Below are 18,470 nucleotides of genomic sequence, written 5' to 3'. Positions count from 1 at the left end.
ATAATTATAATTTTCTGTGGGAGGATTGTATTTAGGCAGCTGATTTGTGTTTGTGTGCAGTTTTGTTCCAAAACTATAATGCACGTGATCCAGAGGAGGAAGAACAGGATTCAGGTTTGCGTTCTCATCTTTACATCTTAGGGAGCTTTTATGGGCAATTATCACCATTGGCTTGCTCAGTTGGGTTTTTAGCCTTTCTAAGCTAATTTCAGAGAACATGTAAAATACAAAGAACTATACTGAGAGTCTGATGATTTATGAAAAAGGAAATTCCTGTCACATTTCCTGATATGCTGTTTAAAATGATGTGCTATACAAGTAGGTGAACGTGATTTTGCCAAGTACACCATGTTCCTGGATCAACGTCCTTGTTGATCCTGGAACAACATTTCAATCAGCCAATCAGAACTGAGGGATAACTCTTCAGGAAATATCTGTTTTAGGCTTACGATAACAGTTTGATGCTTCTACACTCTTGTTAATCAGCTGTCATTTCCCTCTGATTTTAGGAATAAATTATGGTTATGGTTAGGTTTAGGGGTAGGGGTAGGGATTGGGTTAAGTCTATAGTTTTGGACAGTAATGTTGATCCAGGATCAAGAAAACATGTCTTACTTGGCAAAATCACAGCGGCCATACAAGTATTAACTTTGCCTTGTAAACAATTCTACATGGCCAACCGGCCATCAAAATGCCCCATTCTGACTCTGTATGATGGTCTTCTATGAGTTCATGTGATAGGCTTCTATTAAATAGATGTTCAAAGAAATCACCACAACACAACTTTATTCTTAGAGAACAAAAATGTATTTTATTTTATTTATTTTTTTTTTTTTACCAAACTGAATAAAGTCTTATAAAAAAGAACAGAAATAGGATTGACAAGGCTTTATATTCAGCATAATGTCTTAAAATAATTATATAAATATTTTCCAACTCTTTGAAAAACTATGACCTCAGATCCTAGCAACAGTTCAATATAATAATAATAACATTACATATCAATAATAAAATATAACAAAAATGTCATAACTGACAAGTTACACTGTAACTATAAGGCAGTGCCAGATATTACAGAAGATTGTGAAGCTTGTTTTGTCATGATGTAACAGTAATGTGAAGTATATGACAACCAAAAGGAGAAAAAAAAAGTGTTTGACAATACAGTAGCTGGGATTTGGGTTATATGTAAATGTAAAAAACAGAAGGTATAATGGAAAAATGCTTGTAGTCACACATCTGTGTGTCATTCAGCCTTGTTCACTAACATATTAGTGTTCTATACTGAATCTATCAGAATAATGATTGCTTTTAACTAGGGCACTTAGTATTACATGGATCTCCCGACTGGAAGAGTCCATAGACACTAACCAAAGGGAACATAGACAGGGCACCTAACATAGAGCCCAACTGCACCACAGCTCCACACCACACGAGGGCGCTGTGGCCTTCATCTCGCAGGATCACTCCAATAATCACCTTCACATAGGACAAAGTGAGGACAAATATGACCCAGGTTATGACCTAAAGATGAAGGGAGAAAGAAAAAACAGAGATTTTGTTGCCCTCACATTACATTTGTGCTGAAGTATATAGTACCATGCATTGTATGTAGTATATATACTGATTTTTTCAGAAATGTAGTAAGAGTAGCAGCCTAAACTGTTAAAAATAAAGGTTCCAAACAGGAGCTTTTCAGTGATGCCATAGAAGAACCATTTTAAGAGGAACTTTTCGGTAAAAAAATCTTAAAAGAATTTTAAGATTTTTTACATCATAGTGTGTAGAACATTTTGATGAACTAAAGAAACTTTTTCCACTATAAAGAACATTTTGTGCAATGCAATGGAACGTTTGTGCAATGGAACGTTTAGTTCCATGAAGGTTCTTCATGGAACCACTGGCGCCAATAAAGAACCTTTAGTTATATTTATATTAGCACCTTTGAACTTCTTTAAAACAAGGTAACAGTGCCAGGAAATTTACTTTACAGTCACATTTGGAGGTTTAAATTATGCTTTTAAAATATGGATCAGCTATGACCAATGGAAAGCAAGTGTGTGAGTCTTACAATGAGTGCTGCTCCTAGGTCATGATTGATCAGCAGAGGACAAGGGCTTAGCGCTGCCATGGCCATTATATATGCTCCAAACCCTGTGCCGGTCACTGTCAGAACCCCCATCAGCACCAGAGACCTTGTACATTATTAAAGATAGTTAGCATGTCAGCCAGTGGAATGTAATTCAGAAATGGAATAGTTACATGAATTTTAGTGCATCATTGTTCTCACCTGATTGGTACAAACATGGCAATGAAGCAAGCCACTGGATTGGCTACTGAAGACAAAGTGGCTGCCAGATGATAGGCCTGATTTCCATATGGCAAGCAGGAGTAAGACTGGACCGAGGGCAGGACTGCATTGGTCAGTGCGTTTACCCACGCCAGAACTACAAAAATGAAGAGCAGCTCTATTCTGCTGTAGGTTCCTTTTCCAAATGAACTCTGTCGCTTTATCACCTGGTCTACTGGGAAATCCAACATGGGCCTTTGTTCTGGAGTTTCACTATTTGGGGATTGGCTTATGTCAATCTTCTCCACCCGCTGAGAATCATCAGTATAACCTTTGCTCTTATGTTCCCGTGCCACAGCTGGGTGGAGGTTGAGTAACAAGAACGCACCCAGGCACACCAACATCATCGCACTCAGGAACAGGAAGAAACCCTGAGCGGAGAAGTTGGCCGGCTGATAGTGTGTCTGCAGTTCTCCATCATGAGTTGATGAGTTCCCCATGCTGAAGTTCGCAATAGCACTGGCATTTTTACAGTGGGCGACCCCTACACCTTGAATAAGAGCCACCAGAGCTGGGACCAGACCGCTTAGACCCTCTCCAATGAAGTAGGTGGTGAGGTACCGAGGCTGTAGACGCATCATGAAGGGTAGAAAGGTGACAGACGAGGTGCAGTCCACGACAGACAGCAGGAAGCTGAGGGACAGTAAGGCAGCACTGTGTTTGCCTCCTCCAAAAGTGGACTTGTGATTCCAGAGAAAAGCCAGGAGGAAGGTGGCCAACACACCGACAGTAACAATCGTGTAGATAACGGGCCGCTCGTCCAGCACGCCCGGTTTGAAGCGGTGCATGAGCGTGATGAACAGAGGGCCAATGTTGGCCATCTGGATTATGATTGTGAGGTAGGAGGGCAGGTACCAACCCTCAGGAATGGAAGGGACGATCAGAGGTAGCTCCACCCACATCCCGTTAATGGCCACCCATGATCCAATGCCGAAGAGGCAGGCCAACACGTGTGTGAACAGCGACATGATGAAGGCACTGAGGTCCACACAACAAAAAGGCAACTGGTTTTTAAAAGTAATCTGAAAGATGGAAGCACATGCAAGCTGATTAGTTTTACAATAGCCCCTCTATTTTTGTAAAAGTGGTGCCACAATGTTAGGCTGATTTCCAAGGTGTTTCTGAGTGGTTTCTAGAGTGTTTTGAGTGGTTGGTACTGTGTTGCTATGCAAATGATTTTTTGGGTGGTTGTAGGTGGTTGCTTATTGGGCCAAGTCAAAAGTCTCTGTGATTCTCTGGTAAATCCTCTGGATCTTTTTCAGTTGTTTTACCTTACAGGGTGTGTTTCCTGTACAATTACATAACTCACTGCTTAACCACCGTAGTACAATGCATAGTTGGAGAAAACAACTAGTAACTTGCCCAACCGTAGTAGCAATGTCACCCTATTTTTATTGGAACTACGTTGGTTCAGCAGCAGGATTGTCATTAATGACGTTACGGGTAGGTGGTGGAGTAATGAATTCTGCTAATTAATTAATTCAAGAATTTGTAATGTCAGATTATTATAGTTCATTAACACAAACAACAGAAAGTTATTCATTTTTCAATAATGCTAAAATGCAGTATAGCCTTCTTTACTTCCTTGGATATGAATGTTCATTCAGTGAACAGCTTTATCTACAACATAATTTCTCAGAGATATTGCTGTAACAAACATGGCATCTGAGGACTACTTTGCTAATTTTGTTCCCCATAGTTTTGCTTTATTGATATTTGATTCATTACAGGATCCCTCTTACATCATACTCCAGAGTTCCCTTATGCCAGGAGTCTGCGCATGTGAATAAATGCATAAGGCAGGGGTTTTAACTCTGTCCTACAGAGTTAAGCTCCAACTTGCCTCAACACACCTGCCTTGAAGTTTCTAGCATGTTAAAACCCCTGCCTTATGCATTTATTCACATGCACACTCTATATAAACAGTACTTGTATACCAAAATGTATGATTTAAAATGTTTTTGAAGGGGATGTTGGATGCCCATTTTCCACAAGTTGGCATGATTCTTTAGGGTCTTCATGAAATGTCTGCAATATACTTTAATTAAAATTCCTCAATGGTCATGTAAAACAACACCCCTTTTATCTTGTCAAAAACAGCTCTGTTCACAGCAGACCGTTTCGGTGCATTCTCTTTAAATGATAATGAGCTACTGCTGCTTTTTTGTGTATTCATGGCGCATTACCATCAAAAACAAAACTGTTGTCGGGAATAAATAAAGAAATTCACTTTTACATCCAGCTACAAAATGACGAAAACGTACCTGTGAGAAGTAGTGTACATATGACTGCAGTTTCCAACAGAAATTAACACTAGAGGCATTAAAACAGCGAGCACTTGTAACTTGTAATTTCTGGTGTTGTGCCGAATTCTGACCCCTGCCAGTTTACTACCATTCTAGTATTGGTAGGTTTAGGGTTATGAACAGAACACTGGACTTAAAGGAGAAGTCCACTTCCAGAACAACAATTTACAAATAATTTACTCACCCCCTTGTCATCCAAGATGTTCATGTCTTTCTGTCTTCAGCCGTGAAGAAATTATGGTTTTTGAGGAAAGCATTTCAGGATTTTTCTCCATATAATTGACGTGATTCGTACCGTCGTGGACACACATCCCAGAGCCTGTGCTACATGAGCTTTTGTGCTTAAAAAGTATACAATTTTTTATTTCTTGAAAAAAATAAAATAAAAAAATGACCGCTAGATAAGACCCTTCTTCCTTGGCTGAGATAGTTTAGAGGCCTTTGAAGCTGCATTTAAACTGCATTTTGGAAGTTCACATTGGGGCACCAATGAAGTCCATTATATGGAGAAAAATCCTGAAATGTTTTCCTCAAAAAACATAATTTCTTTACGACTGAAGACAGAAAGACATGAACATCTTGGATGACAAGGGGGAGAGTACATTATTTGTAAATTGTTGTTCTGGAAGTGGACTTCTTTAACAAGCTTGCTCGGTAGCTCAGCTGGCAATTGGACTTAGAATGCGGAATCCTTGGGTACGAATCCTGTGAAAAACATGACTCAAGATGAAAGAGCTGAAAGAAGAGAGATCGAAAAACAAGCTAAAATGGCATGCTTGTGATTGTGTTTTTACGTCACATTGTCTTTTGTTCATGCTATTTGGTAGGTTCGGGTGTAGTGCAGATGGTATGTTATTTTAAAACGTCACAAAGCATTAGAGTTATAGCGCCACTCAATGGACATTTCAAGTCAGAATTGTGGTGATACGTAAAAAAACCAACGTTACATAAAGCGTACCATATATCCGTTCATCTTTTTTTCCTGGGGAAAATACTCTTTTAGCCCCACTCAGTGGACATTTCACATCGAATATGTCACGAAACGTACATGGCTTTATGTATTTTGCAAGTTTTCGTCGTGATCATATTTAACAAAACACCTACATTACTTATGAGACTTTGTTGCTACAGCTGCTTGAGCATAAAGAAAATGGCAGAGAGCATACAACTCGCTGAGGGTGGAAATATGCTAATACAGGACCGTCCATCAGCGGTCATGGGCGGGACCCAAGCAGTATAACATCATTCTGCTCAGAAAATTAAAAGGGCTTCATAATTGAGACTTTTTAAAGAGTGGCTGTATTTGTATCATTGCAGGGTGGTTGTGTCCTAAGACACATTTTATAAGCAAACACCATAAAAGTGAATTTTGCATCCAGTGCAAAAGTCCCCATTAAACTGAAGGATTTTAAATTAACTGCATGTTTTTTTGATTATTGTGCCAAAGAGTGTGATCTGTTTAGGTGCACATGTCATACTTACAAAGAAACTGCTTCTAACCACAGGTTGAGGGCTGTAGCTCCAACCATACAAGCTTGCCATGTGGTTTGCGAAAGTTAATTGGAACTATGGCTTTGAAAATTGTTGAACAGTGATGATATTGACAGAAGTCAAGACCATAGTTGGCTAACAGTGCTTTGGGAAACCAATCCAAGGATGACCAATCCAACTCCATCTTCATGCAGAGTTCAGCTCCAACACTCCTGCCTCTAACAGTTTCTAGTGATCCTGTAGACCTTGATTAGCTGGTTTAGACATGTTTAATTATAATTAGAGTTAAACTCTGCTGAAAAGTGGCCCTTTGGGAGCAAGTAGTGATGACTGAGTATGACTGAGTATGCACCAACAATTATACTGAAAATGTAATACTTTTCGTAGTGTATTTACTTTAAGTAGCAAGTTCCCTTTTTACTCCTTTTGAATTTTTGCATTTCCCTATTATAGTTCTGGTGATGTTTGAAATCATCTTTTGTGTCAGCAGTGTCACATGACCTTTCTCATTCAAACTTACAGTACTAAAGCTGAAAAGCACCACAGATTAAACATTAACTCACCAGACTTAATACTACACCAACAATTCCAGTAATTACCAGTATATTTACTCCCTGATCATTTTCCTTGTTTTGTGACATAACCGTTTCCTTTTACCGGATTATACAGTCAATTCTCTCCATTCAAAATAACCAGTTTGTGCTCATACCAGTGGCTGAGGACTCTTCAGTGCCCTAGAATCTCCTTTTGTATCTCTGGTTTACAAAACACCACTTTTAGTGTGCTAAACTGGCTAATAACAAAAACAAAAACACACATCCCACCTGATTGTCCTGAGGTTTCAATACATTCTGACAGCAGTTTCATCAACCTTCAGCATGTGAGTTTGAGCTCTGTTTTCCTCGCTCTTTTATTCCTGTTCCTCCTCTCTCTCACTCTGAAATTCCCCTGGTGGTAATAAGAGCACGCAGGCGCGAGCTGTATGAAGCAGGGGTCCTTTATCCCAGTGGGCTAACATTCAAAACCATGTGCTCGTCTGCCCGTCGGCGAGTGAACAGGGAAGGCAAGTGTAAGCGTGACGCAGCAACCCCTCCCCCCTCTCTCTCTCTCTCTCTCTCTCTCTGCTAACAACCTTGACGTTGAACCAAAACAGGAAGTGTAGCTTATTACATGACAGAGGCTGAGGCAGCTGACATTCAAATGATCCTTTAACCCTCACTGTAAACTCTGGCAAGAATTCTTACAAATATCATTCATTTATTTATTTTTATTTACTAAGTAAGGGTCAAACACCATACAAGAGCAGCTCACAGTACTATTGTAACAGTTTTAGAAGGAACATATTTAATATGCAAGTTGGGACTTTTTTTATCATTGTGATGAGTGCGAAAATGGTCCAATTATCCTGAATTAAAACCTATAATCAAGAGTCTCTCAGCATGACAAAGTCACACAACCTTTGTGAATAAGAAGTGTGCTTAATTGTACTGAATGTGCACTTGTAGTGTCCTTCAAATCTTAAAAGTGTATTTAAATAAACTGTATTTGCAGATAAAATAATGTTAATGAAATAAAAGGCTACTTAAGTGAACTTAAAGACAGACACTTCCATGAATGTCTCTTAACACACTTAAGTACACTTTTAAAAAGTGCACTTCATAATATTAAAAGTTTATTTTTATGTACATTTGAATTTTTTTTTATTAATCTTATTAATATTCATCTTTTGTAATGCTTTAGAGAAGTACACTTCTTTTTATGTGTTGACTAACATACTAAAGCACATGTAAAGTACTTGATTATAATACTTTTAATATAATTTTGTTATTTGATATTACATTTAAAATGTATATATTTTAAATGTACTAAATTACAACTTTACAAATGTGTAATTACAAATACATATAAATACATGATATACAAGTTTAAAAAGAAATTACATATATTGCAAATTACATATATTTTAGTTTGCCATAAATGCTTCTCATTATTTTCGGCAGTACATTAAAGGAGAAGTCCACTTCTAAAGATTCACATATAATGTAGTCACCCCCTTGTCATCCAAGATGTTCATGTCTTTCTTTCTTCAGTTGTCAAGAAATTGTTTTTTGAGGAAAACATTTCAGCATTTTCTCCATATAATGGACTGATATGGTGCCCCGAGTTTGAACTTCCAAAATGCAATTTAAATGCAGCTTTAAACGATCCCAAATGTGGTTGTAAACGATCCCAACCGAAGAAGAAGGGTCTTATTTAGCGAAACAATTATTTTTAATAAAAACAATACAATTTATTTACTTTTTATTCTCAAACACTCATCTTGTCTTGCTCTCCCTGAACTCTGTGTATTCTGACTCAAGATAGTTAGGGTATGTCAAAAAACTCTGATCATATTTTCTCCCTCAACTTCAAAAATAATTTCAAAATGATCCTACATCACTGCAGAAGTACCGACCCAGTCTTTGCAAAGTAAATATGAAAAGAAGATCAAACACCCTTAACAAAAAAAGTAAAACAGCGATATAGGACGATTTTGAAGTTAAGGGAGAACGTGAGTTTTTCGACATACCCTTACTATATTAAATATAAATAAAAATATTTTGCACATAAATAACATTTGTCTTAAATATATACATTAATTTGTGTGTATTTATATATACATAATAATTACACACAGTGTCACAAAGGATCAACCCAATCAGAGCGCAGTTTATTGAATGACGTCAGTCAGGGCCTCGTAGTCGGACTATGAAGAGACGAACTGTGAATGTTCCAGAACTAATCTTTAATTTCCATTCATTAGTGGACTTACATGAGCGAGTAAATGCCTAGAAAGTAAGTTGTTTGTTCATGTTATGTTGTTATCATCTCACTTGTGTGGTTTTTGAGTTACGAGTTAGTCAACCGGTCATCGCGGTAACCCGCGTTAGCGCCTAATCGCCAAAGTTTGCCTGTTACAATATGCATAACTAAGCCTGAGTGCCTTCATAATATGAGAAACCCCTTTGGATGGCGATTTATATTGTTATCTGTTTATATTTGTGTGTATATTATATTATGCGCAGTTTCCTAACACATGGTAATGGCGTCTTTCATATTTAATGCCATAACTGAGACCACAATGCCACCTTGTGGACGTCTGTGTACTGCAACCACTCTAATAATGTAACCTGTATTACTGCTTGTGCGAATGTTATTTAATCAACTGTATATCTAATAATTGTTATTATTCTTTGGTATTTTCAGACCACTCATTGTTACCAGTCAACCTAATCAACAGTAAACTCCTAATTTTGGTACAACTGAGTTCTGTGTGTTCTTACCAACACACCAGTGCGGATACAAATCCACCTGTTCCAGCTCAAATACAGTCCTTAGCAAATTCTCCACAAGAATTTGGACCTTCGAGCCGGATGCTGTGTCTACACTGGACTAATGATGTCTGAGGACCAGAATGCAGAGTATCAAGTTCAAGGAGCACGCCCCAGACGTACAGTTCGTCAACCAACCTACTTACAAGATTTCGAGGTGCAGTATGCTGGGCTGCCTAGAGTTAACGTCCTCCTGCCACAGTCAACACCTCAACCACATGGGCCAAATGACGTTTAACAGTATGATGATTACAGAGACTCCCTTATGGCCCATCCACAAACATCCAGTATTCATCATGATCAAAGAGAAGCTGGCAGTTGGATCACCTGACTCTTTAGAATAGGCCTGCAGCGACGCGTCGATGACTCGGTTCTAAAAAAACGTTGACGTCAAATCCAGTAGTCGACACATCACGCCCACTCACCAGACGCATGCGGGCGACCAAAAAAAAGCAGCATGGATAACGAAACTCCGTCCACTTCTCAGGTTCAGCAGCCTGCACTCCCAAGCAATACATGTCATCAAAAAAACAACTCGCCGTCCTATCTCAAAGGTGTGGGAATATTTTAAACACAGCCAGAAACGTAACAGTATAGTTAAATGCAGTCTTTGCAAGATGGAGCTAGCATACCACACCAGCACGACTTCCATGTGGGAGCATCTGAAGCGAAGGCACCCCATTGTTACTCGTGACGCCAGAGAACAGAAGTAAGTAACGTTACTCTCGCCAATGTTTACTAAATTAGTTGCATGTTTGTGTAATGATAGTAGTGTATTGTGCAACGTGTACTTGAGCTCTCCACACTTCGTTGATGTGAGCTAACGGTGTTTGTGTTTGATTTCTGCTAATACCTAGTGGCTAAACAGTGTTGAGCTAACGTTAGTTAGAAATAGCATATACTGCTGGCATTATTGGTAAGGATGGCTAACTTATAGCTAACAGAGAACACCGCTATCTAGCCACAAGAGATTTATTCTCGGGCTGTAAAACCGAGTGCTATTCCTTAAAAACTGTAAAACGGTAATTTTATTTTGTCTTGAACAAGCTGGGATATCCATACTGTGAACTCCACAGTGTTTTGTTTTGCACTACAACTTTTTTTTTCAAAACCTTTAAACTTGAGTTATTGGTACTGTAAAAGAGTTTTGTTTAACAAAACCATTTTGTATAACACTGCTGTTATTTTGTTTTAAGCATAAGATGTTTGGCTTTGGATACTTTTGTATAATAAAGTAATTTATTTAATCTTTAGGGGCAATTAGTGATTTTATGTTTTTTTTTATCATGCAACAGAAAAATAATAGTTAGATAAATCATCTAATTAGTCATTAGAATAGTCGACTATTCAATAAAATAATCGCCCGAATAATCGTTTTAAAAATAATCGCTTACCCCCAGCCCTACTTTAGAATCATCACATTTGGCATTGGAGCCCTGGTACCTTACCACAGATCACTGGAGTGAGAGAGAGGAACCCAACCTTCGCAGGGCTGCACGCTCTTCACCTCCTGACGTCCAAAGTGCAGTGCATGATCTGGAACAAGAGAATAGACGCCTCCGTGCTGCTCAGTTATCCATGAGGGAAGAGATCACCCCACTTATGGAGATCCAGAAAAGCATGCAGGAGATGCTGATTAACCAGTCGCAAAGTCAAAAGTCAGTTCCAATACCTGAGCCACAGCCACAAGTATTACCCCTCCAATTCCGTTGCCCAGAGTCACAAGTAGACAGTCAGAGTCTCCTGTGCCTACACCAGCCCCTAGGGCCTTTCCAGTGCCAGCACCACATCGCCTTTCTACACCTAGAGATCTCGATCCCTATGCAGCTACAGTGAGCTATGCACAACATGGGCCGCTTTCAGTGCATCCTTATGCAAATGCCTTTGCTTCAGATAATGTGGCTGGTCAGATTTCCTCAAGTATTGTTGACACTCGTTGAGTTACTCAGGACACAAGGCAGCCAACGACTGCAGTTAGGACAAGACTGGGTTGGTCTTTACAAGGCCCAGCAACAGTCTTCGGAGATCATGTCAACTCCCACCAATGCCTGCACATTGTAGTCAATCCCTCAATGACGGAGTTGTTCCGGAATGTTGAGAGACTCTGGCAAGCAGATGTGATTCCAAACAGATCAGAGAAATCTGTCACTTGGTCTAAGCAAGACCGAGAAGCCCTTGACCTACTCCAAGTAAAGACTGTCAGAGTAACGATCAATGGTGTAAACTGATATGCCACTCCTCTCTTGCGTAAGAAAGATATGCCGCTTCTTCAAGCTCCCATGGAGGCAGTGCTTTCAAACCTTAGGAACACAGAGAAATGCCTGGAGAAAGATTCCATAAAAGCAGCTGCCTACCAACAGGAAATGAAGAAACTAGAGACCTCGGGCTATGTTGTCAAACTCCTACCTGAAGCAGTTAATTCACAGAGTGAGTCGTGGTTCATCCCTCACCACATCGTGCAGCATAATGGCAAGAACCGAGTGGTTTTTAACTGTTCGTTTGAATTTGAAGGCCATAACCTGAACGACTATTTGCTGCCAGGACCAGCTTTGGGACCATCCCTGCTAGGTGTACTCCTACGCTTTCGTGAACACCCAGTTGCAATAAGCGGCGACATTAAAGGGATGTTTCATCAGGTTCGTCTCCTGCCAGATGATCGCCATCTCCTCCACTTTATATGGCGAGACTTGGACAGATCTTGACAACCTGACAAATATGAATGGCAAGTGCTACCTTTCGGCACTACATGTAGTCCTTGTTGTGCCATTTATGCTGTCCAAAGACACGTTATGGACCACAGCACACCTGCTGACAACATCAGAACCACTGTAGAAAGGAATTTTTACGTGGACAACTGCTTGAAAAGCCTTGCATCTCCTGAAGAGGCAAGGCAGCTTGTAGACGAACTCTGCACGCTCTTTGCCAGTGGTGGGTTTGAACTTCGCCATTGGGCAAGTAACGACCCAAATGTGGTAGATCACCTACCGACAGAAGCGAGATCCACTAGTACGGAACTGTGGCTTTCTCAAGAGCGTACCGATTTGCCAGAATCTGCACTAGGTTTAAAGTGGCACTGCGAATCAGACCTCCTTGGGTATAGTACCCGTCCTATCAAGCCTGGACCATGTACACTTCGACACATTTACAGAGTACTTGCAACCCAGTACGACCCCCTGGGTTTCATACTCCCATTCACTACATGAGGCAAGATTTTAGTTCAGAGATTATGGGACAAGCAACGAGACTGGGATGACCCAGATTTGCCTGCTGAGCTTTTAAGAATTGGGAGCGAATGGGAGGCGGAGTTGCCAATATTGGCAAGTATCTCACTACCTCGCTATGTCACATCTTCAGGTGTTGATCATTCTCACAACACCAAACAGATTCACATCTTTTGCGACGCATCTGAGCAGGCATATGGATCTGTTGCCTATTTGCGTACAGAGGATGACAACGGTCATATTCAGTTAGTCTTTCTACTAGCAAGGTCCAAGGTTGCCCCCAAACGACATCTGACTATTCCCCGATTAGAGCTGTGTGCTGCCCTGAATGGTGCCCAACTAGCCAAACTCTTGCATACTGAGCTCACTCTCCAGATCAATACTGTGACACTATGGACAGACTCCACCACCATTCTAGCCTGGCTCAAATCTGAATCATGCTGCTTCAAGGTGTTTGTTGGCACCAGAATAGCCAAAATTCAAGAATTGACAGCTAAATGCACCTGGTGATATGTAGATTCAAATCGTAACCCAGCAGATGACCTCACCCGAGGTAAAACTCTTTCTGAACTATCAATGCCTAACAGATGGAGCCAAGGTCCATCATTCCTACTTCAGTCTGAATCAGGATGGCCTGTCACTCCCATCATACAACCCCCAGGCGGAACTCAAGACAGAAGAACGCAAGGGAGTCTTCTGTGGCCTTATGGCAGAAATGGTTGTGCCTGATATTCCTGACTCCACCACACACAGCACTTGGAATGAGCTAGTATAGGCCACAGTTCAGGGACTTAAAGGTGCAGGAGCACGATCCGCAGAGTACTACCAAACTGCAGAATGGCATATTCTGCAGAAATCTCAAGTTGATAGTTTCTCTGACGAGTACAAACTGCTAAGAGCTGGTAATCCTGTACCTTCCACGACTCCTTCCTCTTGCCCCAGAATTTGATGACACATGCCAGCTCATCAGAGTAGGAGGCCGTTTGCGTAGAGCTGAAGGACTAGAGTCGTCCGTTATACACCCTATAGTCCTCGACCCACATCACTGGGTTACCAAGTTACTGATCCGAGACTATGATAATAAACTCAGCCATCCTGGACCTGAAAGAGTCTTCGGAGAGATAAGGAGAAACTTTTGGATACTGAGAGGACGGGAAGCTGTCCGCAAACAGCAACATCTGTGCAAGGACTGTCAAAAATGGAAAAACCAACCAGTTATCCCAAAAATGGCAGACCTTCCACCAGCTCGACTCAGACTACTTAAACCTCCATTTTACAGCACAGGCATGGACTGTTTTGGACCATTCCAAATTAAGATAGGCAGACGATGTGAAAAGAGGTGGGGAATCATTTTTAAATGCCTCACAACACGAAGCGTTCACCTAGACCTCCTTACATCAATTGATACAGACTCCTTTCTGATGGCCTTGAGGAGATTTGTAGCTCGTCGCGGCACACCTGCTGAGCTGTATTCAGACCATGGCACTAACTTCTATGGAGGTCAGAGAGAGTTGCAAGAAACCTTCTCGTCACTTACTCCCCAGATTCAGCTACATTTAGCTAAACAGAAAATTTCATTCCACTTCAACCCACCTGGAGCCCCACACTTTGGAGGTGTGTGGGAAAGAGAAATCAAGTCAGTCAAGACTGCCCTTCGCGTCGCAGTCAGCTCCCAAGTCGTAACGGAGGAAGTACTCCAAACAGTGCTCATCGAAGTGGAGGGAATGCTTAACAGCAAGCCCCTTGGTTACATTTCCAGTAACGTAGCTGACCTCGACCCTGTTACCCCAAATTATCTGCTCATGGGGCAGCCAGATAGCTCACTACCCTTTGTAGTTTATCCTGCTACAGAGCTTATGGGCAGACGGAGATGAAGGCAGAGTCAAGTTCTAGCCGATCAGTTCTGGCTAAGTTTCATCTGTCACTACCTGCCTACACTACAAACCCGCAACAAGTGGCACAAAGATACCAGTGACCTTTCTACTGGAACCATTGTAATGCTCATCGATCCACAACTACTACGAGCGCTATGGTTAATAGGCAAAGTTGCAAAGACGTTCCCAGGTTCTGATGGCCATATCAGAGCCACAGGGATTCAGGTTAAGGACAAGACTGATCCGGCTTCCTGCATTCACAGATCAAGATGAGAATTAGTCTCCTCACACTGGCTAGTTTATAAAGTGCAAATATGCAAAGCATATTTGGGGGCGGCAATGTCACAAAGGATCAACCCAATTAGAGCGCAGTTTATTGAATGACGTCAGTCAGAGCCTCGTAGTCGAACTGTGAGGAGACGAACTGTGAATGCTCCAGAACTAATCTTTAATTTCAATTCATTAGTGGACTTACATGAGCGAGTAAATGCCTAGAAAGTAAGTTGTTTGTTCATGTTATGTTGTTATCATCTCACTTGTGTTTGAACGCCGCTTTGTGGTCTTTGAGTTACGAGTTAGTCAACCGGTCATCGCGGTAACCCGCGTTAGCGCCTAATCGCCAAAGTTTGCCTGTTACAATATGCATAACTAAGCCTGAGTGCCTTCATAATATGAGAAACCCCTTTGGATGGCGATTTATATTGTTTTGTGTTTATATTTGTGTGTATATTATATTATGCACAGTTTCCTAACACATGGTAATGGCGTCTTTCATATTTAATGCCATAACTGAGACCACAATGCCACCTTGTGGACGTCTGTGTACTGCAACCACTCTAATAATGTAACCTGTATTACTGCTTGTGCGAATGTTATTTAATCAACTGTATGTCTAATAATTGTTATTATTCTTTGGTATTTTCAGACCACTCATTGTTACCAGTCAACCTAATCAACAGTAAACTCCTAATTTTGGTGAGTTCTATGTGTTCTTACCAGCACACCAGTGCGGATACAAATCCACCTGTTCCAGCTCAAATACAGTCCTTAGCAAATTCTCCACACACAGTGCACACACATATATTAGGCAAACTCAAACTTTTATTTTGTATGCGATTAATCACGATTAATCGTTTACCAGGCTTAATCATTATCAATTATTGGGTCTGTAGGTGCTAAATGAAAGAAAATTAAATGCATTACATTTTCAGAATCAGTCTTAAATCTTGAAATCTTCTCACTAAACCTGCATATTTAGTTCATACTGTCATAGATCTCATCCAAAATCTTTTGTTGTCTTCATTACAAAAATAAACAACTAACTGTTTACACAAGTGCTCTTTAAATTACGTTTAAACAAATATTTAATTATTTATTGTAGTCACAATAAATAGTATGTTGATTACAGTGGGTGTAACCTGGCTCTGTCATTCACCACCTGTTACTCAAGTCATGTGTCAGGCTTTTTAAAGGTCTTTCTTTCTAAATGGATTTTGTGTCCTCTGAACACAGCCCTCTTATTGTATGAAGCTGACTGTCACTCTATTATGACAAAAGACAAAAATCACTAGATTATAAAATGTGCAGGCTTAATAAGATCCTGAAAGCCTTTACTGTCACACAGTGGGAACCTACACACATATGAAGCACAATAATTTATTATTTAGAAACCCTGAGAAACAACTGGCATTTGGGGAAAAAATACAGAGGAAAAGAAAAGGTTCATCTGTCCATTCTGACTTTTAGTTTGAGAACCATTGTTACACTGGAACTTCTCAGATCACTGATTTGGCCTCCATTAGTAGGATTACTAATAAATGCAGTCATTCATTTGGACAACATCATTTAATTGAGGATAACATTTCATTCCTGTATTATTTTTTAGTATTTTCTCACTTAGATTAGTTGCCTCTATTGACATTTTTTCAGTTTTTGCTTTATTCCTTTTTTTTCCCCTTTATTCTAGTTCATGTCATTAACACCTACATTTTCAGACACTTTATGTTGTGAAATAAATTAAACAAAGGTGGTAAATACGCCTCTAAACTGAGTGACTTTGTATGATGCTGCATCCACACCAATAGGTGTCAGTATAAAGTCTAATATGACTGTTACTTTAACCTGCAAAGTATAAATGAAAAAAATAGTTAATGTGTTAATGGGGTCGAAGTCTGGCAGTTTGTCATTAGTAATTGTCTCCTGTTGTTAGATGCTGTAACTACATTTACTTTTATGCACTTGGCACATGATTCTATCCAAAGCAACTAATATTGAATGCGCCAACTGAGCAGCTGCCATTGAAATGAATAGTAATGCTAACAGATTTAAAAATCACTGAGAACATCGTTAACACATCAAAGCAGTGCTTTCATATCTGGAGACTGTGGATTCACACATTCTGATGTAATATTCCAGAAAAAAATTGCTTTTATCCAGTGCATTTTCACATGCTTTCTGACCTTAACATCTAAGTTTTTCATTTCTAAGAATTCGCTAGAATTTCCAAGAAACTGAATAATATTAATGACTTAACTTGACAAACTGCTTCTCTGTACAAATGTGCTACGGAAATCTCAGAATTTTCTAACAACACTAATTCAAAACTTGTCAGACTTGCGTAAGGAAGCTGAAACACGCCCATCATTGTTTTCAATGTGTGTGTTTACTCACCTGGTATTTTAATTGCTCTGTTCTTCAGTGTATAAGTCAGTGCTCTGGATTTGCTGAACTGCTGCTGTCAGACAGACCTTAAGAGAGAGAGAGAGGAGGAGGAGGAGGAGTACAGCAGGTCATACAGGAGGAAGCGTCGATCTTCTCCATGAGGAGACTGCAGAGAGACACGTGATTTCAAGAGGCAGGGTTAAGTGCTTTTTGTTCAACTACTGAGTTCACAATGACCAAAGAATAGTTTAGCTTAAAGGAATAGTTCAGTATATGAAACTCATAATTTTCTCCCCCTCATGTCGTCCCAAACACATATGAGTTTCTGCCAACTCTTGAGGAAAACCTTTTTGATATAACAGTTCATAGTAACCATAAAGCTCAAAGAGGAACAAAAACATCCCTTACATGCTTGTTGAGCACTTAATATGGAAATAATATACTTTTAAGTGTGAACTGAATGTAATGTTTTCAGGCATTGCATGTTATTTACAATTAAATAAAAATTATATATAAAGTATTATAGTTGAATTTTATATTAAATGCAATTCATTTCTGTACATCTTTATGTGTAATTTCATAATTACTTCCATTGTCATTAAAATATGGTTAAAGTGTTACTGCTGAATGTACTGACAAGCATTTATAGTATATAAAAATATACTTTAATGTTGTTTTATTGACACTTCTATGTCATGTACAGAAATATATTTGTAATGATAAAGGTGCAATTTAGTATGTTTGAAATATATTTAAAGGGGTCATCGGATGCCCATTTTCCACAAGATAATATGATTCTTTCGGGTCTTAATAAAAAGTCTATAATATACTTTGGTTAAAAATTCTCAATGGTTGTGTAAAACACCCTTTTTACCTTGTCAAAATGAGCTCTGCAAAAATCATCCCATTCTGAGGGGTTGTTCCTTTAAATGCAAATAAGCTCTGCTCGCTCCGCCCCTCTCTTCTCTCCGTGGAGTGACCAGCCTGTTTAATTTAGCCGCGTTTAGCCGCTAAACTTCTAACTACCACGTTATAAGGAAAGGCGATCGCAAAGATTCATAAAAAAAACCCTTATACACACTTCTGCTGTAAGTGAAGCTGGATCATGAATGATTCGCACGAATATAGACGGTTATATGTAGATCGGGAAGCGCATTCCCTTGACAAACAAACGTAATCCACTGCATCTTCAGCAG

The 18,470-nt window shown here is 39.8% G+C and overlaps 1 protein-coding gene and 1 long non-coding RNA gene across 2 annotated transcripts; one reads left to right on the top strand and one right to left on the bottom strand.

Moving 5' to 3' along the window:
- Window positions 1-805: 805 nt before the first annotated feature.
- On the bottom strand, window positions 806-7,216 carry zgc:91890 (solute carrier family 52, riboflavin transporter, member 3-B). Its single transcript, XM_051130643.1, has 4 exons — window positions 6,972-7,216; window positions 2,291-3,372; window positions 2,072-2,195; window positions 806-1,524 (listed from the first exon to the last, which is right to left on the bottom strand). Exons 2-4 carry the CDS (start codon window positions 3,316-3,318, stop codon window positions 1,312-1,314), a joined length of 1,365 nt encoding a protein of 454 aa, XP_050986600.1. The 5' UTR covers window positions 3,319-3,372; window positions 6,972-7,216; the 3' UTR covers window positions 806-1,311.
- A 2,607-nt stretch (window positions 7,217-9,823) lies between these two features.
- On the top strand, window positions 9,824-17,666 carry LOC127178029 (uncharacterized). The gene is made up of 3 exons (XR_007829284.1): window positions 9,824-10,227; window positions 15,539-15,588; window positions 17,312-17,666. It is a non-coding gene; the product is annotated as an uncharacterized LOC127178029 (long non-coding RNA).
- The last annotated feature ends 804 nt before the right edge of the window (window positions 17,667-18,470 follow it).

Source organism: Labeo rohita, chromosome 16 (assembly GCF_022985175.1).
Source record: "Labeo rohita strain BAU-BD-2019 chromosome 16, IGBB_LRoh.1.0, whole genome shotgun sequence".
NCBI lineage: Eukaryota > Metazoa > Chordata > Actinopteri > Cypriniformes > Cyprinidae > Labeo > Labeo rohita.
This window is presented reverse-complemented; position numbering and strand designations above follow the sequence as displayed.